The sequence below is a fragment of the Desmodus rotundus genome, chromosome 7 (assembly GCF_022682495.2).
Source record: "Desmodus rotundus isolate HL8 chromosome 7, HLdesRot8A.1, whole genome shotgun sequence".
Classification (NCBI taxonomy): domain Eukaryota; kingdom Metazoa; phylum Chordata; class Mammalia; order Chiroptera; family Phyllostomidae; genus Desmodus; species Desmodus rotundus.
Window position 1 is genome coordinate 35,565,445 of NC_071393.1, and position 27,851 is coordinate 35,593,295.

General features: G+C 56.9%; 1 protein-coding gene across 1 annotated transcript in view; it reads right to left on the minus strand.

Annotated features, from left to right (window-relative positions):
• Window positions 1–333: 333 nt before the first annotated feature.
• The window catches only part of CCDC33 (coiled-coil domain containing 33), a 108,794-nt gene continuing 81,276 nt past the window's right edge, over window positions 334–27,851 (minus strand). The window contains exons 12-19 of the mRNA XM_053928207.1: window positions 4,889–5,054; window positions 4,541–4,629; window positions 4,196–4,327; window positions 4,017–4,107; window positions 2,921–3,114; window positions 1,818–1,904; window positions 1,364–1,477; window positions 334–510 (exon numbers count right to left, since the gene is read on the minus strand). Of these exons, the coding sequence (XP_053784182.1) occupies window positions 403–510; window positions 1,364–1,477; window positions 1,818–1,904; window positions 2,921–3,114; window positions 4,017–4,107; window positions 4,196–4,327; window positions 4,541–4,629; window positions 4,889–5,054 (981 nt within the window). The 3' untranslated portion in view covers window positions 334–402. The remainder of the gene's footprint in view (window positions 511–1,363; window positions 1,478–1,817; window positions 1,905–2,920; window positions 3,115–4,016; window positions 4,108–4,195; window positions 4,328–4,540; window positions 4,630–4,888; window positions 5,055–27,851) is intronic.

Sequence of the window (27,851 nt, forward strand, 5' to 3'; positions counted from 1 at the left end):
TTTGGGGGCAGGTGGAAAGTCCCAGCCTCCCTCACATCTCCCAAAAGAGTTGGACTCTGGTGGTCTCACTTCTTCCAGAGGTCTGGAAGACGCTTGTCTCCTAGGCTCCTGCTTTGGAAGGACTTTTCTCCCTGCCCTCCTTGGTCCACTATGGCCTTTGGCTCTCCAAAGATGGTAGCTCCTAGGACAGGCAGGAGACTCTTGTGTTGCAGCAGAGGGCCCAGGGGTAAGATGGGGTCTGGGAGGAGGAAGCTGGGCCACCCAGGCCCCCCCTGATCCAGGAAAGAGGCAAATGTTCTCTGACTCACAATGTTTAATGAAGTCATTTTTGGGGGTAGGGACAAGGTGCCCCAGTACGCTGCTCCAGTACCCAAGTCCATTGGGACTCAGGTCCGCTGGGACTCAGGTCTGCTGGGAGTTTGAGGGCTTGATGAACTTAGTCTCTGAGCTGGGCATCACGGGGTCCAGTTCTGAGGGTTGCCTGGAGTCTTTGGCGTGGGTTGAGGGATTCTGTGTTGCACAAAGCAGGGTGAGGTGAGTTTGCCCTTCCTCCCCGAGGGGCTGGGGGTGGGCATGCGAATACAACTTGCCTAGCAAGCCATGTCTTAGAGGCCACGACTTCTCAAAGATTTCCAAACCTATTTACCCACAGGAGGTCATATCCAATTTCTCCAAGAGTCTCTGGGGCCCAGCAAGTGAATTTGCAAAGGAATCCCTATGTTCCCAGTCAGTTCCCCTTGTATTGAAAGGCCTGGCCGGGAGCCCGGAAGTGAGCTGAGCGCTAATGGCTCAAGAGGAGGAGCAATCAGGGGTTTTGTGTTGGGGGCTGGGTGGCCTGGGCGGAGCTGGAGGGGCAGTTGTGAGCAGGTCTGTTTGTTTGGGGGAAGCCGGCAATGCCTCTCTCTGGCAACACACTCCTGATGCCTAGCAGGTGTGCAGAGTCGCAGTTGCCCAAGATGGGTGTGCTCATGGGACACTACGGGGCATTAGGGAGATGGGCAGCGGCCACAGCTACTTTGCTTATGAGAGAATCCAGTCCTAAAGTATGACCAGTGTGAGAGCGTTCGAGAAGTGCCCACGTGGGCAACACTTCATCCACAACCATCTCCTTTTTCATTCTCACCACCATTGTGGGGGAGGAGGTAGTTCTGGCAGGGTTTCTCGTCCCCTTAGAGAGGTGAGGAATTGAGACAAGGCAAGGGCTTCTTCTGTTGGTAATAGAGTAGAGGCTGAGATTGGTCCTGTGAATTCCAGCTGGGGAGCTGGACCCCTGGACAGATTTTTTCAAGGCCAGTGATTCAGGGTGGGGGTTGCCAGCTCTGCTGCCCGAATCCCAGGGAGAAATTCCACAGGGATCACTCACCGGCAGATCTGTGACGATGGAGTCTGAGGGGCGACCCAAGCCGTGCTCTTGCTCCTGCAGCCGTGTGGCCAAGTTCTGCTTCTCTCGTCCCCAGCGTCGAGCTGAGTCCTCTAACTGCCACCAGGGAGAGGGACAGATGGGGAACCTCCAGTTAACAGAGCCTACCTCTGAGATCCGAAACCAGAGCGTGAGCCTACTCTTTGGGCAGAAAGCAAAACCCTGGGCAACGGGAGCTTCCCAAGAGACCTCGGGGGTTGGCACAGTTCAGTGGAGAGGGGCCAAGTGACAGTCTGATTAAGACACAGATGGATCTTCCCTGAGTCCCAACAGCACACTGAGCCCCGGCCCTGCTCACATGCGGATCCCTGACCCTGCGCATGTACCAAGTGCTGACTCTGTTCATGGACCAAGTGGGGAGCTTGTCCAGCCTGACCAACTGCTTTGCCTCAGCTACCTGGCTTTCCAGGGACAGGATCCGGCTCTGAGCTCGCTCCAGCTTGGCCAGGAGGTTGAACTTGTCTGAAGCATCGGCCAGGTGATCCTGCAAGCGAAGCAGAAACTCACACACAGCCCCAGTGCGGGGCTGGGGCCCTGGGGGCTCAGGAGGCCCGGAGATGCAGAGAGAGGAGCCAGCCACGGCTGAGTTCCAAACTCAGCTCCCCTGTGCAGAGCTCAGAGCCAGGGCTGAAGCCCCTTCCTGAAGGTCAGACTTGGCAGGCCTGTGCTTTTCCCCACAGCTGTTCTCCACACAGGTGTTGGGTACATGGCTTTTGCACGTCAGTGTTTAAATGTGAAATGCACAAGGGGGTGCTCATTGGCGCAGGATGTGAGGAATCTCTTCGTGAATCAAGGGCTCCCCCGCCCCCGGCACTGTACCTAGGTTTCCATGCATTAGCTGTGCTTTCAAACACAGCTCACCTCCTGCGAGCCCTGGGATGGAGGGAAGAGCTCTCCTGTGCCCTGGGCCACCCCCCTTCTGTAGCTCAAATGTCCTGTCTTCGGGTTGGCATAGAGCAGGGCACCTGTAGCAGCCTCAGAAGTGCAGTGGGGCCAGGGCATGCATGTCTGGAGCCTGGGGAACCCATCTGCGTAGGCAGGGTTTTTGTGCCTTTGGAGCGGCCTGGGCCATCGTCTCTTGCAGCCTCTCTGCCAGGTCCCCTGCTCCCAACTCCTTGGGGTCCATCTGGGAAGGGGGAAAAGGGCTCTCTAAGGCTGTACCAACTCAGGAAATGCTTCATACTGGAGTTTCTGAGAGGTCTGTGTGGAGCCCAAGTGGAGGCCAGCCAGGCGCCAAAAGGAATCAGGGGTCCAGGGCCAGCAAGGGCTTGCTTTCTCTCAGAATGCTAGACAAGGGTCAAGGTGTAGCTTTCAAACCCATGTGTGCTCCCCAAGGAGAAAGAGCGAGGCCTGTGGGCTGGCACTCCTGGAGACACCAGGTGCATCAGAGACCCTGGGAAGCCCAGTTCCTGGTCTTAGTCTTCAACTTGGACGGTGCCAAGTGAGACCTGATTACCCACGCAGGCAGGCCCAGGACAAGCCTGTGCCGGCGGCTCTTACCGGCAGGGCCTGCTGCTGCAGAATGATGGGGGCCGACTGGCGGTGGCTCTTCTCCAGCTCGGCCCGCAGCCTTGAGTTTTCCGCCAGCAGCGCTGCGTACTGGTCGACAGGCGGGATCTCTCCTGTAGCACCCAGGGAAGTCCGCGGGCAGACAGCATGTGAAATGGCCACAGATGTTTGTGAGATGGGCTTTCCTCTCCATGTCCCTGGTCTGATCTGCTCTGGTGTTTTGCTCCATTCCGCCCCTCCTTGGCTCCCAAGCCTTCAATGGCTCCCCATTGCCGGTGGGATCAGGCCCATACTCCTCAGGCGTTCATTCTCTGCTCTTTAGCATCTGACTCCAGTGTTTTCCCTCCCACCCCCTACCCTGGCCATTTGTCCTGGGTCTACTGTAGCTCTTCACCTCTCTCTCTCTCCTCCCTTCTCTGCTTCTGGCATGGCCACTCCCTGGGCCTTTGCCCTGGCTGAGTCCCCTCCCGAGGTTGCCCTCTTGTCTCTCATTCCACTCATGGGTGACCTCAGGGTTCCTGCAAGGCAGGCCTTCAGAAACGCCCGCCACCCCCAGCCCTATGCAGTAGAGGCTGAGTGCAGGCCGGCAGGGCACACAGGGGCCCCTGGTGAGGCTGCACAGTGAGGGTCAGGGACGTTCTCTGCTTGGGCCTGATGTGGGGGACCTGGTTCTCCCCTGCTCACTAGAGCTGCATCCGAATGACAGTTCTAGGTGGCTTTGGTTAACATCAATGGAGAAAACAAACCATTGATTCACCCAAAGTGTGTTTATTTGTTTTACAGAAGCAGACTCTTTGAAAATATGGGAGATGAAGAAATAATTTGAAGGGTGCTGGACTTAAGAAATGGGGAACTTCCTGGGCAGCCCCTCTCTGCTCGCTCTGCTCTGCAGGGCTTCTCCCCTACCTCTTTCTGGCCTGGCTTATACACTGTGTCCTGTGGGCTCCGTGGGAGGAGAAGAGAGCGAGTGGACCTGTGAGTAGGGGAGTACCACCACCTGCCCCACCTGGAAGGTGCTCCTACACCTGGGAAGCCCTGGGAGGCAGGGACTGCAGGGACTGGATGGCACCCCGGGGAGCAGCCTCACCCCTGCTGGGCTTCCCTGGCAGCCTGTTGGGTGGGGGCGCATTCCTCTCCTGAAGCTTGTCCTCCAGCACCCGCTCCATCTTCTCAATCACCTGGGGGGCAGAGGGAGAGGCAGGGCTGGGCTGGGGCTCCACACGTCCCCTCCCTGGCTGGCCCCTGGCTGGCTGACCCTGGCCCTACCTTCTCCTGGTGCCGTATGGTCTCCTCCAGCACCGTCACCTTCCGCAGCTTGTCCTGGTGCCGCTTCAGCTGCGCAGCCTGTGGCTGCTGAGCCTGGTACCAGAGAAGAAGCTCCTTCTCTCGGTCGTTCTTCTGGTGGTGGGGGAGGGGTGAGAGGGGAAAGTGGGAAGGAGGGGTGCCTGGGTGTTACCCTTGGCCTAGAGGCCTCACCCCAGGCCCCTCTGCTGAGTCCTGCATTGGTGGCTCCCAGCCCTCTAAGCCCTTCCCCCTTCTGCTCCCAGATGCTTCTCTGCAGACTCCCACCTCAGTTCCCCATGTTCTCTGACCCCCAAGCCCCCAGCTCACTCGAATCAGCTCGTTCTGTAGATGCTGCACCTTGCCCTTCAGCTTCTTCACGTCCAGCTCACTCAGCAGCAGTTTCTGTTTCGTGGATCCTGTGGTGGGGGCAGGTGGAGAGCTGGCTCAGGCGGGAGGCATCTTCCAGCTCACATCAGCACAGTTTGGGGCTGGGGACAGGTGTCTCTCTCAGTCCTAGGGCTTGAGACAGGACCAGATCCTATTTCCCGCTGTGGAGAGGGCCCAGCTGGCTTCTGTCAGCTTGTGTCCAGTAAGATATACACCTGGCAAAGGTTCCCTGCCACGTGGCCCCAGAGTTAAGAGCCGAGGCTCCGGTGGGCACCTGGATGCCCTCACCCAGCGTCTGGGTCTTGTCGGCGATGTCTTCCTCCTCTTCCATCTCCTCCTGGGCCAGCTGGCTCCTCAGCAGGCGGTTCTCTGCCTCCAGGACGCTGGCCTGTTTCCGCAGCGACAGGATGTCCTCAGCCATCGTCTGTACGGCCCGCCGGTAGTTGTTCATCTCCTGAGGACCCCAGAGCTTGGAGTTGAGCCTCTAGCCCACATCTGCATCCACACTTGGGAGCTGGTGGTCAACCCCATGACTGATGAACAGAATGCCTTCAAGGCTTAGCAACTCCTCTGGGGGGGGGGTTATGACTTGGTCTGCACCCCTTCTGGCCGTGTGAGAGAAGTCACCCTCAGATTCCCTCCCAGAGGTCACGTCTCCTCCTGTGACGCCAGCTAGGGGGACCCAGGGCCCAGACACCAGGTGAGGAAGACCCAGAGCAACAGAGGCTGAAAAGGACCTGGAGCCAGGTTTCCAGGGCCACTCCTCTGCCTTTTCCCTGCTCCTCTCCCCCCTTTCTAATTCATGCCACTGAGAACTCAGGGGAGAACCTCTCAGAAACCCCAATGAATGCCACTTGGGAACTGACCCCAGGGACCAGCCCCCTCACCCCTGCCTTATCCCAGCAAGCCCTGAGATCAGGAGGGATGCGAAGTAGGCCTGGGGGCCCGAATCAGAACCCAGGGTTGGGATCCTGCTCCAAGGTGTGGGGTGGAGGTGGGGCCAGGATGCCAGGCTCTGACGTTAGCTTAAGAGTAACGAAAACCCTAATAGCTGGTGTTCGCTGAGCTCTATGTGCTCCGGGTGAGGGGAGGACCTCCCGTACTGAGTGTCACAGCAAGCTTATGAGGGTCGGTGTTATCATCACCTTCATTTTACCGACAAGGAAACCAAGGCCCAGGGAGGCAAGTCACTTTCTCAGTCACAAAACTGAACGGCACAGCCAAGGTCTGACAGCCACGCCTGTGGGCACCTGAGTCCCTTGTTCTTCAGTTCTACGTGGTCCTGCCGTGATGCCCCCTCGTGGCAACATTACAATATACTGGGAAGCGACACAACAGGTTACTACAAAAAATGATCGGTATGATCTCAATCTGGGGAAAAAATTATGTCTGACCTTATGTGTGCCTGGGAGAATGAGTAAGCTACATTTACACGCATTTATTATATAATGAGAAATACCCTCTCATTATTTAGAAAAGGTTTCACAAAGGGAGCCTTTCTTAAATCTAAACAGCACGGGATTTAACAGAGAGCCCCAAAACATGAAGCCGGGAAGGTGCCTAGAGGGGAGGGGCGGGAGGAGGGGAGGGGAGTCAGCAGGTCTCGGCTGAGCCCTGGTTGCTTGGCCTCCCTGCAGCTGTGGAGGACTCGAATGTGGGGGCGGGGCTCCTAAAACAGCCAGGGTCCCCAGTCTCCCGGAAGCAGAGTTCTGCCCCCAGCTCCCACCTAGGTCTCATGCTGACTGGGGACATGGCCCAGCTCCCAGCCGCTGCCACCAGCCTGCTGCAGGGCGGGCCACTGGCTTCTCGGGGAGGAGCTCACGGACAGTGGGCGTTCATCAGACACCACTTGTCACCTGCTGCGGTCTAGCCTTCTGGCTGGGCTCCCTTTAACTGGTGCCAGTGCGGGGTCCTTCTCCTCAGCACCTGCCCCAGCCAAGTCCCAGGTCTTGTCTCCTCCAGATCTGCCATCTGGTGTCCTCAGTCAGCCCCGTTAAGTGGGTGCCAGCCCTGAGACCGCACACACTCAGGCTTTATGGTCAGGCCGCTGTCAGAGCCGGGCCTGGCTGCTGATGCACACTGAGCAGTCTCACACAGGCCCTTTCCTGCCTGAGCCCCAGGTTCCTCACACAGGACAGCACGGGAGCTGTGGGGCTCAGTCAGCGTGTGTGCGGCTGGCACAGGGCCCGCCGGGGCAGGTGTGCCCTGGAGGGAGCCACTCTCGCCCTGCCCCATTTCTGTGTGGTGGCTGCTGCATCAGCAGGTCAGACCCCTTCCTCTTCCCCCGCTGCCTCCCTCCTCACATTGGAGATCTGCTTGGATACTGGAAACAACGAAAGCTGAACATATGCAGAGCGTGTGATCTAGCCATTGCACCCCTGAGTACACGCCCAATAAACACACAAGTATGAATGCACCCAGAAGCAGGGGTAAGAACATTGCTACCAAGCTTATTCGCAATAAACCCAGACTGGACACAACCCAACGTCCGTCACAGGGGAACGGGGAGAGAGTGACGTGGTGGGTGCTGCACGGCAGCATAAACGGGCCAAGGTCAGCTGCGTGACACCACACTGAGGCATCTCAACGTCACGCACAAAAGAAGTCCAACAAAAATGCCCACTCTAGGATTCCATCCAGATTTGGTTCTCAAGCAGACACACTTAAGCAGTAAAGTTAGAACTCAGCGGATGAGATCCACTCGGGAAGGCGGGGCGTGATCGGGAGGCACCAGGGAGCTTCAGGGCTGCTGGAGATGCTCCGCCTCTTGAGTGTCCTTGAGCATTTACTGTGTCCTTTGTAATAATTCACCGCAGTGAACACACATGTTTTCTGCATTGTCCGAATGCACGCTTAAATAAGTTAAACACATTGAACACATTAACAAATGAAACCCTGGCTCAGGTCTGGTTCAGTACGCGAAGTCTCCACGCTGCTACCCTCCTCTGGGGGCCCTCCCAGCTCTCAGCAACAGTGGGCTCTCCTCAGCCCTGAGCTGGGAATGCTTCTGCAGGTCCTGTTCCCAGGCCCTCACCGCAGCCTCTGCACCCCGGGAGGCCTCCTCCCGGTCTGACCCTGGGGATTGGGTGTGAATTCAGTGAAGCCTCCTCGCAGGGTCCTCTGAGCATGAGCAGGTGTCCATGCTGATCCTTGCCGAGGGCTGGCACGATGCCTCAGAACATCCTCAGACTCACACTCATTCAGGGCTGTCAGGGCACTGCCAGCAAACGTGGAGCTAGCCCTGGAACCCAGCCTCTGCTCTAAAACTTGTGTTCTCTGCCCCCACTCGACTGAGGGGGGTGGGGGTCTCCCCAGAGGGAAGAAGAATGACTTCACTTTGACTGAATCTGCCCACAGAAATGAAGGGACATGGATGGAAGAGGCGGCCAATGTAGGTACCAATGTCCATCTGATGTCCCCAGACCCCATTCTGCCCTTTGTCCCTGAGGCCAAGGCTGCCTTGGGGTGGAGGTGGAAGAAGGGTTTCCCCTGTCTGCTCCCCAAGGAGCCTAACGTGCCGATGCCTCCTGTGTCAGGCGAGGTGGGCAGGTGGCTCATCTCACTGTTCCCACCCGCACCTGGCTCACTACAGGGCGAATGTGGATAAGCCAGCCTGATCCCATTGCTGGCTCACCGGCTTCTTCCTCAGGGCTCACCTGAGGAAGAAGCCTGCCCAAGGTGAGGGTCAGGGAGAGAGGCCTCAGGCGAGGGAGAACCCTGCTGGATGCTGCAGTCTGGGCACCTCATCTAGGTGTGCGCTGGGGGAGGGCTGAGATCTTCACGGCTGGGGCTCAGGGTGAGCCCCTGAGTTTGGACCAGAGGCAAAGTCTAAGTTCTGGCATGCAAGGCCCCTTACAAGCTTCCCCCTCGGGCACACTGACCCAGCCCTTCCCCTCCCACACTGTAACTCCTCCCTTCCCACCTCCAGTCCTGCTGAGCTATCTATAGAGACCCCCCCCCCCCATTTCCCGCAACCTGACCTGTCTGCCCAGCAAGTTTTAATCGCATGAAGATGAACAGTGTGTGCGTACGGGCAGGGAGGGAGTCCCAGGGGAAGGGGCTGTCAGCCCTGACACCAGCCCCATGAATTTGGTTACCCCCCTTCCCATTCAGGGCTCGCCCTCTCTAGGATCCCATTGTTCTTCGTCCCAGAGCCCCAGGGGTGCACAAATCTCTGTTCTTAAATCCCCCCCTGACAGACAGACAGACAAAGCCGAGGGCCAGATGCAGTGGGAGTGTTCTCCTCAGCCAGGTGGCTCCTGCTAGAAGAAGGGCCATGGCTTCTTCAGGGCTCTGCCCCCAGCCTGGTGGTCTCTGAGCATGAGGTCTCCCCAGGAAGTCGGAGAAGGACCTTGGTCCTGGCTTGTCCCCCCTGGCTTGTCTCTACCCCTGGCCAGTACCCTCTGTCCATGGGACCTGGAGAGGTGGCAGCCCTCCTCCCTCAGTTTCTCCCACCCTCAGAACTCAGAGGCAACCTTGGGCAGCACGGCTGGGCTGAGAGGCTGCAGCCTGAGCTACCCCGGCAGCCTGGGCGAGGCTCCCCACTCAAGGCCACATTCTGCGTCAAAGCCCAGCCTTGAGAGCACCCAGGACACCACGTCTTAGATTCCTCTTGTGGTTCCAGCCCTCCGCCTGCCCCCTCATTCCCCCAGCGCCCAGCCTGTTTGGTCTAGCACATCCTCCAGGGCACTGACCCTGAGTGCCCACTGCACCCTCTCCCCATGAGGGCCCCGCTCTCAGCAGCGTGCCCAAGGTCACGGCGACGAATTGTAAAGCCCAGGCTGGAAGAAGGTCAGTAAACACCCAGCCACTCACCGTCACTGAGCGCCATGTCTGTGCCCAGCTGGGGCCACGAAGCACAGAGGAGCCCAGAAGGTCTCTGCCTGTGGTGCTCTCACCTCTACACTGAAGAGACTAACAGGAAGTACCTGTGCCATGGGGGAGTTCATCCTGGTGTCCAGGAAGGCTTCCTAGAGGAGGTGATAATTTGAGCTGATTCTTTGAAGACAAGTAGGTGTTACCTGGGGTGGGAAAAGTCTCTCTGGCAGGGGAGAGACATTGTAAATGCAGGAAGGTGAGAGAAGGTGTGATGGGGAGCAAAGCAGGCGAGTTCCTGGAGAGCAGGGTACGGGGAAGAGAGGTAGGCATATGCCGGAGAGGTGCCAGGGAAGATAGAAGCCGGTCTTAAAGGGCAGTCTCAGGATCTGAGACGCTGTCCTGCAGGCCACGGAAGGGCCTGAGCTGGGGTTGCGGGGTACAGGTGACAAGACCCCTCTGGTTGCTCAACACAGAGAATAGATAGAGGGAATGGAGACGCAGAACAGTGGGCCAGGTGACACATGATGAGACCTGCCCAGGTAAAGGCCGTGGGCATGCAGATGAGGGCGGGGGCTGCAGGAAGGACAGTGAGGAGGAGGAGGAGTATCTGGAGTCTTGGGGGGGGGTACATGCAGGAAGTGAGGGGCAGAAGGTTCTGCTTGGGGAGCAGGGGGTCACGTTGAGGGTGAGGTGCCCGTGAGGCCTCCAGGTGGAGGTGGCCACAGGAAGCTGATGGTTGCCAAGCTTGGCAGGGTAGGCGGGCAGCCCTCAGGGGTGTGAATGAAGCCGCGAATGGAGGAGATTTCCACAGTCAGGGTGGAGGATGGGGTTTAAGGACAGATTTGGGGGTGGGGGTGGGGCGAGTGAGGAGTCCTCAAGATCAGGGCAATTGTCAGAGAAGCGGGAGGAAAAGGGGCTGAATCAGGCTGGAAAAGCAGAGCTTCAGAATGGAAGGGCAATGGCCTTGTACCCCGAGTAATGGCACATTGGGGAATATAGAACCCCCAGCCCCAGAAATAACCTAAAAACCTGGGTACAAAGTAAAAACTACCTTCTTAAAATGATTAGACAGCTGCTGGTGATGTAGTAAGGAATTCGTGGACAGAGATAAGGGACAGGTGGGGGCCCGCGCGGTAGGACGCTGCCCAGCGATAAAGAAGAGGAGCCACAGCCCAAGGCACACACCCTGACGAACCTCACACAGGAAATTGAGCAAAAGAACCGCACACAAAATAATGCACATGGCATGATGTCCTTTACAGTTAACAACAGGGACTACTAGGCCGTAGTAATTAGGAAGGCACACTTAGGTGATGACAGTATAGAGAAGCAAAGGGCCCTGGCTGGTGTGGCTCAGTGGACTGAGCGCTGGCCTGCGAACCAAAGGATCACCGGTTTGATTCCCAGTCAGCGCACATGCCTGGGTTGTGGCTAGGTCTCCAGTAGGGGGCGTGAGAGAGACAACCACACATTGATGTTTCTCTCCTCTTTCTCCCACCCTTCCCCTCTCTAAAAATAAATAAATAAATAAATCTTTAAAAGAAACAGCAACAAAGCCAGTAAGCTGGCACAGGGTCAAGTGCAGGAGAGGAAAGGTGTGTAGGAGGTGCTGGTGATGTTTTATTTCTTCACCTGGGCGATGGTTCCATGGGCATTTATTTTATAACTTGGTTGGGTTTTATTTTTATGTTCAGTGCAATTTCATACATGTGGGTTATACTTGACAATTAAAAACATTCTTTGAAAGAAGGAGAGAAGGATTCACTTCCAGTCAAGACGGGTGCAGCGGTCCCCCCTGGGGAGAGACGGTCCCAGCCCCACACGGGGCTCCCCAGCCCGAAACACCAGCACCCCGAGGAGGAGTTCTCATGTCTTCCGGATGAGAATACGCGCAAGGATAGCAGCTGAGTGAGACACAGGGTTACCGGAGGCCCCGGGCAGGGCTCTGGGGGAGATTGTGCACAGATTTGCTGTTCTCAGACTCACTTGTTCTAAGTTTGCAGGGAAAACAGCTCAAAAAGCGCTAGGGACCTGAGGGGAGGAACTGAATTGACTAGCTTCGGGGCGAGGGCTGGAGGGGCAGTTGTCAGGGCCCCTCCCATCTCTCTGGGGATGGAAGTGCTAGCAGGCACCATTGCTCCTTTGTTGAACTTCTCCCTCACCCAGCCTGCAGGTGCAGGCGGGCACCAAATCTGAGCTCCCGATTAACCTAGCACTGTTCACCTGCCCTGATGATTTCCGGAGACCCTGTCCCACCCCAACCCGAGTGCACAGCCCAAGCTATTTCCAGAGCTGTTCCACACACGTGGCCTGCTTCAGCACATGCTGGGGACTTTTCTAAAATCTCTCAAAGATCCACAAACCCCAAACAAGCAATGGCTGGCTTTGGCGTGCCCCGTACCTCCTGCTAAGTGGCTCCAAGCCCAGAACAAGCAGTGACAGGGCTCCTCTTGCATTGTAACACCCATCAGGTGGCTCCAAGCCTGGCACAAGCTGCAGCCAGTGTTGGCTTGGAACATAGCTTACACTGAGTGGCCACAAGCCCAGCACAAGTGGTTGCTGGCCTCAGCTCACATCGTGCGCCCACCAAAGTGTCCAAGCACAGGACTAGTGGCAGCCAGCCTTAGTTTGCAGCAGAGCATCTCCCAAGCACCTCCTGCACAAGTGGCAACCAACTGCATATTACTTTACAGCTCCCACCAGGAGGCCCCCGGCCAGGCACATGATGGCTGGCATTTGCCTGCATCGGAAACCCTTCCAAGAGCCTCCAGAACCAACACACCTGGCGGCCAGCTTCAGACCACACCAGAGCACCACCAGCTCCGTAAATGGCACACCCAAAGGGTGGACGCGGCCGGCATTGGAGCCCCACTAAAGAGACTCCTGCTCCATGGGATGAGCCCCCCCAGAATAGCTTGTCTGCTGTGGTCATGGTCAGCCCCCCTAGCCAGCCAGCCACTGACTAATGTGTCTACAGAAATCGAGGCTCAGCTACAACAGGAAGGCACACACAACCCACACAGGAGACACCCCCAGAGCACCTGGCTCAGGTGAACAAGGAGACAGCATCACAGGACACCTACTAGGCAAGACCACTCTGCCAAGCCTAGGAAATGTAGCAGCTCTACTTAATTAATGCATAGAAGCAAACACAGGGAGGCTGCCAAAATGAGGAGACAAAGAAACATGGCCCAAATGGAAGAACAAGACAAATCTCCAGAAAAAGAGCTAAACAAAATGGAGAAAAGCAATCTATATTAGCTACAGAGTTCAGAACACTTGATTTCTGTCAGGGATTCTCAAGGAAGTTAGGGAAGGAATAGATGAACTCAGCGAGAACTTACACAAAGAGATAGAGACCTTAACAAAAGAACTAGTCAGAAATGAAGAATACAATGACTTAAATGAAGAATATGTTAAGGGGAACAATAGTAAAGCAGATGAAACAGAGGCTCACATCAGTGACTTGGAAGAAAAGGTGGCAGAAAACACCCAGTGAGAACGGCAAAAAGAAAAAAAAGAATCTAAAAAATCCAGGATAGTTAGAGGGGCCTCTAGGATAACGGTGAGTGTACCAATGCACACCATAGGGGTACTGGAAGGAGGAGGGAGGGAGAGAGAGAGCAAGAGACTGAGTACCTATTTGAAGAAATAGTGACGGAAACATTCCTAACCTGGCAAAGGAAATAGACGTACAAGTCCAGGAAGCACAGAAAGTCCCAAACAAGATGCACCTGAAGAGGCCCACACCAAGACACACAATAATCAAAATGACAAAAACTAAAGACAAAAAGGATCTTAAAAGTAGCAAGAGAGCAGTTTGTTACCTACAAGGGAGTTCCCATAAGATTGTCAGGTAATTTCTCAACAGAACATTTGCAGGCCAGAAGGGATGGGCGCAAAATATTCAAACCGATGAAAAGCAAGGACCTACACCGAAGATTACTCTACCCCCCAAAGCTATCACTTAGAATCAAAGGAGAGATAAAGAGTTTCCCAGACAAGAAAAAGCTAAGGGAATTCATTGCCGCTAAACAAGTATTACAAGAAATGTTAACGGGACTTCCTTAAATAGAAAAGAAAAGGTTAAAAATATGAATAGATATAGGAAACTATAGGAAAGAAAAACTTTCACTGACAAAGGCAAACATTTAGTAAAGCAGTGGATCAACCAACTAGGAAGCTGGGATGAAGGTTACAAGGCAAAAGTAAGAGGAGCTCCTGTAATTACAACAACAGATCAAGGAACACACACACACACACACACACACACACACACGTAACAACAAAAACGTGAAGAGGACGGCAGGGGGCTGGGTGAAAAGGTGAACGTAGTACGAAGTACAAATGACCAGTTATAAAAATAGTTACAGCAAGCCCTGGCTGGGTAGCTCAGTTGGTTGGAACACCCTCCCCATGCACGAGGGCTGTTGGTTGGATCCCCAATGCCCAGTTGGGGCATGCATGGGAATCCACCAATGGATGCACGGATGGGTGGAAGAGCAAATCGATGTCTCTCTCTAAAATTAATCCATCAATAAAAAATTTTAAAAGATAGTAATGGAGATGTGAAGCACTACAGAGGTTATAGGTCAGTAATATTGTAATAACGATGTAGGGTGCCGGCTGGGCTTAGGGTTATCAGGGCCGTCGCTTCCTCAATTACAGGAATATCGAATCACTATGTTGTACATCTGTACCACACAGTATAATATTGCATGCCAACTGTAATCAGAAAAACACTTTTTAAAGGAAATAGAAGGGCCCCGGTGGGGCGGCTCAGTTGGTTGGGGCGTGGCCCTGTGGACCAAAAGGTTGCAGATTCGATTCACAGTCAGGGCACAGACCTAGGTTGCGCGTTCTGTCTCCGGTCAGGGCGTATGCGGGAGGCAACCAATCAATGTTTCTCTCTCTCTCTCTTTCTCTCCCCCCTAAAAATCAATACATCTTCCGTGAGGATTTAAAAAAGAAGAGAAAGTTTGACAGCATCCAAATCTTTGGCAGAAGCCTCTGGGTGTGGTCTGGGGAATGTGGCCCCTGGTGACGTTGATCTGTGCTCGATGCCAGGGTGCAGGAGAGAGAGGACTGAGGGGGACAGTGAGGTTGTGAAGGGACAGAGATAGCTGGGGACACAGGGTGGAGGAGAGGCTTGGGGGCGGGTGGAGAGAGAGTATCTTCTGGAGAGTGAGGAGACCAGCAGGGTAGGGTGCAGAAGGGTTTCTCTCTGCTAGGGGAGGGAAGGAGGCCTGAGCCCCAGGCGGGTGGAGGCAGGTGTCTGAATCAGAGGGAGGGTGGGTGGCAGGGCTCTATAGGGGTGGAGCGGGTGCAGTGGGTGGGCGGCGAGGCTGACTCATGGCAGAAGATTTGCTGGGTTGCCATCCAACCTCTGGATCCCCAGGCTGGCAGGCCCAGGCTACCTGCCCTGTAGTTTGCCTTTCCAGCCGGCAGAGGGCAGCCGCCTTCCACAGATGATCCAACTTCAACCTGTAGTGGAAGGAGGCCAGCCTTAGGGGCCCCAACAGCTCATGCATAGGGGACTGTCTTGCTATCCATCCCTAGGCAAACATGTTTCCCCTCCAGGTGACCCAGCCTGCCCTCCCACACCTCCTGTCCTCAAACTCCCAGCTCTGAGGTTCTGATGGGTACCCTCTGCTGAGAACCACCTATGGAGTCCAGAGAGGTGCAGTGACTTGCCTGAGGTCACACAGCAAATCCTAAACCTCAACTTTGGCCTCTGCCATGAGCCAGCACCACATCAAGTAGTGGGAGCAAACGATGGGGCTTGGGACACGAGCCATCTCGCAGCGCTGAAGTGACCTCATCTGAAATAACGGCTGCATAAGCAGCGGACACCTGAAGCTCAGCTTTGGGCACACCAGCCAGGGCTGCAAGGAGGCTTTCCCCCCCCCGCCCCCCTTTAGGAGAAAGAGAGGGAGAGAAACAGCAATGTGCGGTTGCCCCTCATGCCCCTTACTGGGGACCTGACCTTGCAACCCAGGCATATGCCCTAACTGGGAATCGAACCAGTGAGCCTTTGGTTTGCAGGCCAGCACTCAATCCACTGAGGCACACCAGCCAGGGCTGCAAGGTGGCGTTTTTATTCCTAGTTTTCTGAGGAGGAGGCTGAGGCTCAGAGCAGGAAGGGCTGGGTCATTTGTCCAAGGCCGTCCCACTGCCAGGGCAGACCTGTGTTCTGCTCGGGTCTTTCTGGGTGCTGGTGGAAGCGTGTGCTAGTAGGGAGCCCACACAGAGAAGCCCTGGGTGGGGCACAGAGCTACGGTCTCCAAGGGGACTCAGTAAGATGCTGTCCTGCTCTTGATCTTCTCCTTGTACCAGGGGCTGGGGCCGTTTTTCCTAGGCAAGGTGTCTCTCGGGGGAGGGCAGGTACACACGGCACCCAGGCCCACCCCACACCCTTCCAGCTGTGAGGTGCTCTGGGGTCTGGAAGGGCTGCTTTTCCGAGTCAGGGATAGAAAGCTTCCTGGTCCCCTGGGCCTGGCAAGGCCTGTTTCTTGGTGTCCCTGGACCCCTACCTAAGGCAAAGAGGGTCCAGTTCTACTCAGGACACCCCCCTATGCCTGATAAACCAGCTAATAATATAACGTTTCCACTCTCTCCCAGGAATGTCCTCTGCCCAGGTGGCATCTCCCGGTGGAAGAAAGCGCCCGGGCACCAGGGTGGGCAGCCCCGTCCCGCTGCTCCCGGATAACTGGTCTGATCTGTGCGGCCTCCTTCAAGCAAGCCTGCTAGTTCTCTTAAGAGGTTGGGTTTTCTTTGTGCTGCCTTATAACCCAGTCCTCCTCTCTGGTAGAAGAAAGATGGCTGAAAAGGCGTTGCTACTGTCCTCACTGAGAGGTGGGGTCTAACTCCCTCCCATGTAGCCGAACTGACCTTAGAGACTTGTAGAATGCAGTGCTGTGACGTGGGACATCTGAGGCCAGGTCATCAAGGCGTCACAGCTGCTACCTTTCCCATTGGAGCGCTTGCTGTTCCCCCCCAGAGGACAAGCCTCCCTACCCCTAGACTGCCCTGCAGTGAGGGAGCCCAAAGTGACGGTGTGGGAGGCAGCCACACCCACCTGGCGGCAGCTGCTGCCGCCCTGCCCCTGGGGGCTGATCAGCTGAGGACCCGCCAGCCCTCCCTGCTGTGCCCACAGAACTGTGAGCTAGGGTAATAAGTGTAAAATGACTGCCCTAAGCCCCAAGGTTTTGGGGTGGTTTGTCTCGCTGCAGTAGATACCTGGAACATTCTGCTTGGCCTCAGAGCCCTTCGGTGGCTCCCACATGTCCTCCTGATAAACTTCTTTCAAGGCGGTCTGTGTCAGCACTAGACCTCCTCTTACCAATTAACTCTTGGTCACTCTGCTCCTGAGCCTGCCTGAGCCGCCTCCTGTCTTCAAAGCTTCACCTACCTCTGCCAAGAAGCCATCCCTGACCCGTGCCCCACCCTGCCCCCAGCCTGGCATTCCTCATCCCACGAGGGAACACCTACACCACAGGCAAACACAAGGCCTGACGGCTGATTCCGGTCCTCCACCTTATTTTATTGGCCCGGCACCTTGTTTCTACCGGGCGGCAGCACCGAGCTCTCACTTAACAGTTAAGGAGTAGTTACATGTATACAGTCCTAAAGTTACATTTGGCCCTTTGAAGGGAACTGTGAGGCTGACATGGCCCCCGGTGACAATGAGTCGGACACCCCTGGGCTACACTGTCTCCCTCTAGCTCTCAGGAGATCCTGACACCTCCCTTCTGCAGCCTCTGGTTGTCATCCTGAGTTGGGGAGTAGGGCCGAGCAGACCCCCAGGTCTTGTGGCAGGGGTCCCTGCTCCTTCCAGATCTGCCTTCATCTGACTCAACTCCTGCGGGCCCCGCAGGATGTCCCAGAGGCCCCTCTTGCCTAATCTACCTTGTCTAACACTGTTAATGGGAATCAACCATGTGTCTTTAAAAGGAAAGCATTCAGCGTGTGCAAAGTGGTGCTGGCCTCCGGAGTGCAGCTCCCTCGGGGGCTCTCGGGAACAGGAGAGGACCAGGGCTGGGCTGAAGGTCTGCTGAAGGACGACAGTATTTCCCAGGGGCAGCGCTCACCACGGCTGAAAAGCCTCCTGCTCCCAGGACGATGCCTCTGGATCTGCGCCCCCCCCCCTGCCCTTAGCCACAGCCCACCTCGCCTGGCACCTTTCTGCCTTGTCCGGGAGAGCAGACAGCAGAACAGCCATGAGGACGAACCTGCTCCTTTTCTCCACGATGCTCTCTCTCTACCGGAAGGCAGACCAGTGAAGCCAGTGAGCACTGTCACCAATGGGGATGCGAGGCCCAGGGCTGGCACACCCAGGCCTGGCAGCGAGGGCAGGGCAGAGGGCAGACAGAGGACTGGCCTGGAAGTGGGAGCCTGGAGGAGGTGTGATTCTGGAAGACCAGTTCTCCACCGGCTCCCGCTCTTGAGGCCCAGGAGCTCTGCTTCTGCCCTGACGGAGTCCACTGTCACAGACGTCCGAGGTCCAGGGCCTGCTCAGCCCAGGCCCCTCTCCTGCGTCCCTCCAAATGTTGGCCGAACCTCCCAACCACAACCAGATCTGTGCAGACTGCTGTTTAAAACAGGCTCCCCGAGGGGGAGGCATTGCTTCCCTGTTCAATCCAAGGTTATAGCAGAGAAACAAAAGGAGTGAATTTCCCTTTCTTCTGTTTTCTCTTTCCCTTCCTGCAGCAGCAGAGATGGTGCCTCTAGCTTTCGTGCTCAGCGTGGTGAACGTGGAGCTCTGAGTGGTGGTGAGACCTTGGCCACTGACCCCGGCACCCCCCCAGCCCCCGTCTGATGGAGCTCGGACTGTTGACTGAGCTGTGCCTGGGCAATGGGGCTGGGGTGGGGCTTCCTGAAAGGTGCTCTTTCTTGCCATTTTCAGCGTCCTCTCCCAGGCATTCCAGAACCCTGCTCAACCTTTGAGTCTCCACTCTGGGCTCTCCTCCTCCAGGAAGACCCCTGGCCCACCCCAAGGGTTTGTGGCTCAGGGACCTGCCTCTCCTGGACTCAGCTTGGAGCTGGCTCTTGCCCTCAGCCCAGGGAAGTGTAGGGCCAGGCACTCAGGGGACTGTTGAGGTGACAGAACCCAGCCCTGGCCCCACAGTCCTGCTTACTTTCCCATAAAGTGACCTTCTCACCGTTGGTCACCTCCTGCCATAAGCCCCCTAATTAGAGCTCTGAACACCCCACAATGGGGGCAGGGAGAGTCCGGAAGCTTGGCTTCTAATACAGCTTCTGTCCACACCTGCTGTGTGACCGTAAGTAATTCCCTGGCCCACTCTGTGCCTCCTCGTCTGCAAGCTGGGGAGATGACCCCCGCTGGGGTGTGTGCTGGGGTGTACTCTGGGGTTCTTGCCACAGCGGAAAAGCAAATGTCTTGGCAGCTGGGGTCCAAGGGAGAAGGTTGTTGGCACGAAGCCAGGCAACGCCAGCTCTGATGACCTGGGTTAGATGTACCTCCCCTTGGATGTCCCTGTCCGCCTCATCTCTCTCCCTCTCTGTCCTGTGTGAGCTCTAAACTACCAGCAAGCCACCAGGCCCTACTCCCCAGGCTAGCCCAGGCACGGCCACTCTCTAGGATGTAGGGCTGGACCTCCAAGAGGCCAGAGTCGGGCCTAGATTGGCAGGAGACAGCGGTCACTTTGAAGCATTTTTCCCAGAGTCCTTCCCTCTTCCCTTCGGGGTTCCTGGGCTCTGGGGGCTTGGGCAGGGGCTGGAGACCCCAGGGAAGGCTCCTGTGACTATGGGCTTCTTGGGCAATGTCTGTAGGTCTGATATTCTGGTCCTCCCCCCTCTGACTTGCTCTGGGAACAACTCTCTTGGTTGCCAGGCAACACACTCCAACACAATTGTCTGCTAGGTTAGCCAACCCATCCTTCCAGAACTGGCGGGTGTGGGGGCAGACTTACAGAGTGGCTGTCAAGGAGGCCTGGGGCAGTCTTGAGGGCCGGAGGGGCTGGGGAGCCTGGCTCTCCCATCTTTCCTATTAGCAGTCCTGCTCCCCAGGATGAGCCCCTCCTGGGGACTGTTGCTACAACAAGTACCTGCCTGGTGACAGAGCCCAGCCCTGAGCTGGAAGCAGGCAGGCCCATGGGGCCACTTCCCCTTTGTTCCGGGGCGGGGGGCATCTGGGTGGGGTGACTGAAGTCAGGCTAGACTCATTTCTTGGCCAGGGAATTACAAGGAGGAAGCACAGGGCCTGGGAGAGCTGTGGGGGCAGGAGCCTAAGAAAGGGGCTGTCCCGCACCTCCGCCCCAGTCAGCACCCTTCCTCCACTGCCCTGCCCTCTAGTGACACCTCACTCTCCCCTTCAGTGCTCCCTCCATCTCCACTTTCTCTGCCCCTTGCCCTCAGCTCCCCCCTCTCTCTCAGTCACCCCTTATTTGTGCCTCTCTCTCCTTTCCCCCACCACCCCTCGCCCCTCGGCAGCTGGGCTCCTCCTGCACTGGACGCATGGCTGGGGCTGCACAGGGCTGCCTGGGCCTTCCCTCCTCTCCTTTCCCAGTGGTCCGGGAAAAATTCCTTTCCCTTTAGTTCAGCAGACACATGGGTGGATGTTTTTAAAAGAAACTCACTGGGAAGCAAAGGGAAAACAAACCCAAACAAGGCAGCCCACCACCTAGAAACGGCTCTGGTCACTAAGGCGGGGCCATCTGCTTTAACTGTCCTGGGCCCGGGTTGCAGGGACCCCTCCTAGGGCATGGAGGGGTTCTTTCTGCTTTCCCCCAGCCGAGCTGGGTCCCGCCTGTCTGTCCCAGGCAAGCTTGGCCCCGAAGCCTTTCCTGACAGGCATCCCCATAGGCACTGAGCAAGGTGCCTCCATAGAGCTAGGACCCCATAAACAGTTGTTCACCTGCTTAGTGAATGGATGGACAGATTTGGGGGTCTCTAATGGCACAATAACCATCCCTGACTGTGCAGTCCAGGACAGATGGCCTCACGTGTTTCAAAAGCTCCACCCCTGAGGTACCCCCCACCCCTGGCTATTGGGTGCTGGCTCAGGACTCTGCACGGGGGTGGGGGGACGCTGGCCTCTCTCGGTGCTGCAGGGGGACCTTTACCCTTCTCATTTGCAGCCCTAATTTTTCACTTAGTTCACTCTGGGACCCTGGAGAGGTCACTTTTTCTTACTGGGATTTCTTCTTTTGTATAACAGAGGAGACGCAGGGGAGCTGGCCAGGACCAGGCCCACACTGCTCGGAGGCTCAGTCTGAGCTGGCCAGGAGCAGTGGGGAGGCAGGGCACCTCGCATTTGCTCAGTGTTGGGTTCAAGTCCCTCTGTCCTGCTAATTGTCTGTGTGACCTTGGACAGGGCGTCCGCTGGCTCTCTGAACCTCAGACTCCTGCTCTGTGACTCATGGGGGCCCTGGAGGGTCTAATATTTTTCTAGGGAAATGAAAATTAGGTTTGTGACAGAGATGGCCATCCACTCTGGATAGTCCCAGACACCCAGATGGCATCCCAGATGTGGCCTAGACCTTTCCGATCCTGCTTGTCAGCCTACCCCCTCGGCCCCACCACCCAGGGAAAATAGGCTTTGCTTTTTGCTGTGTGTGCCCCTCCAGTCCTAAGATCCTGGGCCAGAAGCCTGGGATGAAGGCAAAACCGGACTGGTACCCCCTTCCCGGCCCAGCCTTTGGCCACCCCTCATGGAGAGAGGCCCAGTGCTCTCGCGCCTGCTGGGCTGCCAATCGATCGAGCGTGCTCCCATCCTCGGGTGTGCCATGAATTTTTCATCAAAGGCCTGTAGACTTTGGGAAATGCACAATTAGAAGCCCCATCAATAATGCACCACGCGGAGGCTGTGCTCAGCCAGGCCCCAGACAGGCCTGTCTTCTGGCCCAGCTCTGACAGGAGGTGGGGGGGCACCAAGTGAAGCCCTTAAGGGTCCTCACTGGATGCAGATCAAGTGTGGGATTCTGAGAGGGAAGGGAAGACCATCCGGAGAGTTGAGTCTGCCCCTTGAAGCCCCAGTGGGACCTGCCGGGTGTCAGGAGCTTCATCTATAAAATGGGTGCCGAGAAGCCCCCCTCCCCTCTTAAAGCGTGGTAAGACACAGTGGAGAGGTACTATGAGAATATTAGGGTTCTTGTGGGGCTGGTGCACGTCCTTCTTCCATGGGGTCCTAGGAAGGAAGAGGTGGGGAGTACAGAGATACCTGGGGCCATTGGGGGGCTTTATTCACCCAGATGGCAGTTAGGGTCCCCGGGGACCCCCCAGGCTCACAGCACAGCCCCTCTTCCACAAGCATCCGTCCACTTCCTGCCACCTCAGAACCTTTGGGAGCAAATAGGTCTGCTCTGTCCGGTCTCTGCCTTTGCAGTTCCCCTGGCAACAGGGCAGAGGCACCCTCGCCCTGTCTCTGTGACCCACGTTTCAGAGCTGGCCTCCAGACAAAAGCATCTCCCACCTTCCTTGCTGGGAGGGATGGTGACTTCCTTTTCTGAATTTCCAGAGCTTGAACTGGGCAGGTAGCAACACCCCCTCACTGTGGCCGGAACCCTTCTAAATGCTTTATATGATCAATTTAACTTCACCCCGCCTCCCTGCAGTAACTGCACAAGGCAGATGCCCATTCTACAGAGAAGCAAAGTGAGGCCGGAAGACGTCACGGAACTTGTCCCAGTGGGGGAACTGCTTCCAGAGTCCGTACTCTTACCCACCTTCCCAGACCCTGGGGCTGGCTCTCCGGTCCTCAACTGGCCTTTGAGTGTCCAGAGCTCAAGCTCCTGCTTCCTCACTTACTAGGGCTAGGACCTCCCCTGCTCCCAGCTCAGGGGAGCTCAGGGTGGGGACCCTGGCTGTGAACACCCACTGGCTCTGCTCCCCCACTCTCACTGGCTCCAGGCCTGGCTCCTGCACGCTGAGGCCGACCCTCCCTGCAACAGGCCGCCACTGATTGACACGCAGGGGCGGAGAAGCGGGGACTAGGGCTCAGGTGTTTCCTACCGCTCATCCCGGCATGCTGCCAGATCTCTCTGGGCCCCGTCTGGCTGTGGGCCTCTGTTCCCGAGTGTGTGAGGGCTTGTGGGATCCCGGGTTCTGTGTCCCTGTCTGTGAGATGTCACAGGGGACACCTGATGGCCCAGCCTGTGCCCGGGGAGCACAGACCTGCATTTTTAAAACCCTATGTAAGCAGAAACGCCATCAGTGGCCCTGACACAGGATGGAGGCCACGATCATACCCTCCCCGCCCCTGAATCAGAGCCCAGAGCTGGACACCCAGACAGGATGCGTGCAGGGCTGTCTGCTGCAGGGGCTCACTGTGGCTGTAGCCCACCAGTGCCCTGGGATGGGCTCTGGGGCGGGTGTGGTTGGAGGAAGGCGGGAAGGGAGCTGGGTGCCTCCCTGGTTGTGTACTGTCTTCGGCCCTAATGGCCGCTCCTAAAACCTCATAACTCTATCAGCGGGCAGCCAGCCAGGGCGAAAGGATGGTGACGCTGCCTGTCCTCCAATGCAGGCTGGGGACACTAGGTCCTTCCAGTTTCCTGCCCAGCAGCTCCGCGCTCAGGCCCTGTACCGCACACTGGGAATGCAGATGTAAACAAGCCTTAGTTTTGGTCCTCTAGGAGCTTGCGTTCCAGTGGGTGTGGCAGCGGGCACATTACAGGCCTCAGCCAGGCCCCTCGCCACCCCAGGGTACAGGCAGGGGCCTAAGGGAGGGCATCTCAGAGCCAGAATGGGTTTTGAAGGGTGAGTAAGAGCTTGTCAGGCGATAACAGGGTGATGAAGGGGCGTGTTCACGGCAGAGGGAGCAGTAGGAGCAAAGGTGTGAGGTGAGGAGCAGCCAGGCACAGTGAGGGAGGGTGGGGGGAGATGGGCCAAGACCTCCTGGAGGAAAGTGCGGCCTCGGAGGGGAAGTGTAGGAGAGGGATGTCGGCCACCTGCAAGCTTGGATGGGGAGGTAGCCACGGGCAGGGGAACTTAGGGTGCTGCCCTTTCTCAGTTCTTGGGTAGTCTACCTGCCTTGCCATCCCCGAGCCGCCCCAGGGGGCTGCCTGAGTCATGACTGCTGTGCCCCCTCGCTGTGGGAGAGGAGTGGGCCTCTCACCCGCTTGGACCCAGGGATTCAGTGATGTCACTGTTCTTGGAGCAGGAGCCAGAGCTGGGACCAGAGATGGACACCTGCATCTAGGGGCAGCCAGCTTTCCAGGGGACAGCTTGATGTGGGGTCAGGCTTTAAGGGGGCCTGTGTGGCTTCCAAGAGGAGGGTCCAGGGATAAGGAGGGAGATGAAGGAAGAAGACTTAGTCCCCCACCCCCCACCAGGAGCCCTGGACTGAGGCAGGAAGCAGTCCCCCACCCTGAGGAGCCCTAGTCTGAGGTGGGGGTCCCCAGTTGAGGCAGGTGCCATGTCCCTTCTCTGGAGCACATCTGAGGAGGAGGCAGGGCCCACACACACTCTGTGAGGACACATGTAAAGGACAGATGGTCCCCACAAGTGCAAATTAGTTGCGCCAAACCTGTGCACATGGGCGCTGTGAACAGGCGGGCTGACAGGCGTGTGGGGGTGGCGGCGGCGCAGAACAGAGGGCGGGAAGAGCTGATCAATGTCTGGCTGGGTCTGCAGCAGGGAGTACAATTATTGACCCAGCCTGTCTATACGTTTCCTGGCCGTGTCTCCAGAAACCTTAATTATGGGGCCTCATTACCCCTCATACCTTTAGGCACAGGAGACCAGCCTGTGCCAGAGTGGCTGGTGACACTGTGGCTGGCTAGGACAGCTGGGCAGAGCCCCTGCGGCAAGCGATTCCCTGTTGGGATGCCCTGGGGGACACGTTTAGGGTCCTGTTACCAAAAGGTGAGAGTGGGTAGAGGCTCAGCCTCCAGGCCAGCCAAGGACAGGGGATGGGAGGGACTTAGGAGGCAGGGAGCTCAGCGTTTCTGTCCCAGTTTCGCTGGTTCCTCAGGACGCACACGCGCACATTGCCTCCCTGAGCCTCGGCTTCATCATCTGCACACCGGGGAGAGGCCTGTGGTAAAGGGGACTCGGGCAAAGACTGCCTAGGGCGGAGCACGGCACCGGGCACTGGACTGTGTGGGACATCTGGCCCGTCTCTCCTCTGTCACTATGCCCGAAGCTGTTGAGGAGGAAGAAAGCAGCCTCTGATGGCTGGGAGCCGGCCTGCTCGCATGGCTAGACCTTGGCTTTCTCCTGTGGAGCGTAACTGCGCAGCCCCCTACAAGACCCCTTTCTGACCAGCATGGAGCAAGACAAAAACGAGACCGCACGAAACATGGACATCGTCCAAAGCGCCGAAGTGACCGGACAGCACCCTTCCCCGTATAAGCTGAGTGTCTGCCGCTGCCTTACAAGGGCAGTCTCAGCCTCTTTTCACTCCTCCTGCCTTTAGGGTAAGTCTCCCAGTTCCCACTCAGAATTACCATGCCCCCCAAGAGCATCCAACCAGAGCAAAGCCCTGTGTCCTTGAACTCTCCTCACATCACTTGACTCAGCCTATTCTCTTCTGTCCTTCCCGACACTCTCCCTGATGCACCCTGCACCCTGCACCCTCCCGCTGCGGCGGGCGGCCTCCAGGCTGCAATGAGTTCACAAACCCAACTTGCTTCAGCTCTAGGTGTGCTCCTGGTCATCTTGGCTGGAGGGAACTGTGATTCCACTATTAAAGCATCATCTCTTTAGTGAGCTCCCCAAGTCCAAATTCTAGGCTCTCATTTACTCTCCCCCATGTCATTATTTCTCTGAGGGTGTGGGACACCGCTTCTCATTTATTGTCCCCTCCCCAGGCATGGACTCTGTGTGTGGGGAGCAGGCCCTGGGGCCACCTGCTAAGTCTCTAGTGTGGTGGAAGGGGCTCAGGACAGACTTCTTGGACTTTTGGGGGACTCGGGGAGGCACAGTAGATGGGGTGGGACTGGGGTAACAGGGGAGCTTCAGGTGGGGCCTCCCTTCCCTCTGTTTCAGCCTCATCTTAGCTCCTGGAAAGGCAGCACTGGGAGGGCCGGTGGAGGGGGAGGGGTCCTCTGCTCCAATGCCCCAGCCCGGTGGGCTGGCAGAAGCAGACCCCCAGGGCCTTCTGAGGAGAGGCTGACATGGTTGGGCAATGCCTTAGGGAACTTGGGCACAGGACATGTGTATGCAGATGTTCATTCCTCAGCACTCACCTACCTTTCTCTGCCTCTCCAGCCCCATCTAGACTCTTTTTATCCCCCTACAGATATTTATTTTTAGAAAGAGGGGAAGGGGAGGGGAAAGAGAAAGAGAAACACCAGTGTGTGGTTGCCTCTCTCGCGCCCCCTACTGGGGACCTGGCCTGCAACCTAGGCATGTGCCCTGACTGGGAACTGAACTGGCGACCCTTTGGTTTGCAGGCCGGCGCTCAATCCACTGAGTCACACCAGCCAGGGCTAGATTCTTTTTTAGGGGCCGTTATGTCTTCTGCACCCCCCCTCCCTGTCCTCAGTGGCTAGACCCACCTGCCTGCAGCACAGGCCAGTGCATTCTCCCCAGGTCTGCATTACTGGAGACCCCACTCCATTCTGCAGGGCTCCAGGCTCACCCCAGAGCTGCAAAGAGTGTCTCCTCTTCCGGACTCCTGGGCAATGCTTCTGGAAATCCATATTCCCCACTCTGCCTTTGGCTGCCTGAGCCACAAGACAGTTGCTCCCTTCAGAGCCCCTTCTCACCCGGCTTGTCAGTTGGCCTATTTTGGCCATTTTCCCTGAATGACTAGCCCTCCCTCATCAATCCTCCTTGGCCCAGACCCTCACAAATGCCAGCAGCAACAAGGGGAAGGGGCTTGGTGGGGGTGTTCTGTTGCCTGGAGGCACTCTCCCCTCCCAGTCTCTCAGGACGCCTGGGCCCCTGCCCACCTCCGGTCAGCCTCAGGATGCAAATCCTGGTGATGCAGACCGTTTGCACCAGGCCCGTCTTCAGTCCTAGGGCTTTTGAGATCCTTGTATAGCGGAGGAATGGACTCCCCAAGGCCATGGCTGCTGGGTGTCTGATATGAGGGCTGAGAGGGATGGAATTGGGTCTCTAACCCTCTCCCCCACCCCCAACTCTTCTACACTGTCCTCCTCACCCCTGCTGTGAATGATCAGGCACCAGCGGCCCTTCATAGCCCACAGAGGCCTCCAGCCTTGGGGTACGGGTTGTCATTTCTGTAGGTGCTGGCTGGGAGCTGAATAGGAAGCAAACGTCCCCTCTCTGATGAAGATGTCATCACTTCTGGCCATGTGGCCACTTAAGAAGCGGGCATTTTATGTATCCATGGGACTCATTTACTGAGCACCTACTGTGTGCTGGGCACCTGGGGTGGGGTGGAGAGGGGATACAAGGCAGACAGAGTAGAGAAGCAAAGACCTGGAGCTGGAAGTACCGTTAGGGTTGGGTGTGAGTAGAATATTCTGGATTGGGCACAGGCTTCAGAAGTCAGAGGGCCATCAGGCTGAGGGGCTCACAGAACAGGTGAAGGGGTCATGGACCTGCTGAGAGCAGGGGCAGCCCACCTTGTGCTTTGGGTAAGTCATGTGGCGGCTGTGCCCTAGGTTGGAGGGGGTCGAGTGGGCAGGAGGGCCCCATCTGGACTATCAGCTCCTGGGCCCTGAGGCAGCGGCCTAAGGGAGCCCCTCTGGGCATCCACAGGAGCCTCCCACCCACATAAAGGTGAAGGTGGGAGGGAGGGCCTTCACTTTGGCCTCTACAAGACTCTCCCAGCTGGTGAAGCAGGGCTTGAGTGGGCTCCCCATCCAGCCAGAGGAGGGCGGGTAAGATGCCTCCAGTTTCTCACACTAGTCCTTGGAGGGGGTCCAGCCGCCAGGCCCTTGCCTCTCCTGGCCCTTCCAAACCCCTGAGCCAGCATTCAGCCCTCCCCTGAGTCCACCTTGCTGAGGTACATTTGCATATCTGAGAGTAAAAACAATTCTTTGTAGAAGCTTAGCAGCCATCAGGGCTGCAAAGCCTCCTTTTGTCTGTTTGAGTAAGAGCTGGCTAAAGGCTGAAGGATAATTAGTCCCCCTTGGGCAGCACCGCCCCCCTCCTTGAAGATTTAAAAGCACAGCCCACCTATTCAATCTGCTTCGAGCTTCTCTGGCCCCCATGGTTCCCACTCATCCCCAGCCTCTCTCCTGCAGCCGCCTCCCACCCCCACCCCCATCCTCTGTCCTGGTGTTGCTGAGGAGGGGACATCAGCCCCTGGCAGGAGCCAATGAATGGGCATTTTATCTGATTAAACTGGGAGTGAACTGGCCTTTCTCTATTATCTTTGGACCTGATTGGACATTTAACAACAAATGTGGCATGTGCGCCCGTGCAGGCACACACACGCACAGAGAGGGCTTTTCTGGTCCGCGTCAGGAGAAAATTGGATTGTACCGAAAAGCACTTAATCTGAGCGCAGGAGTCCCCCCTAATGGAGTCACGAAGCTGGGGGAGGGACGGTCCCCAG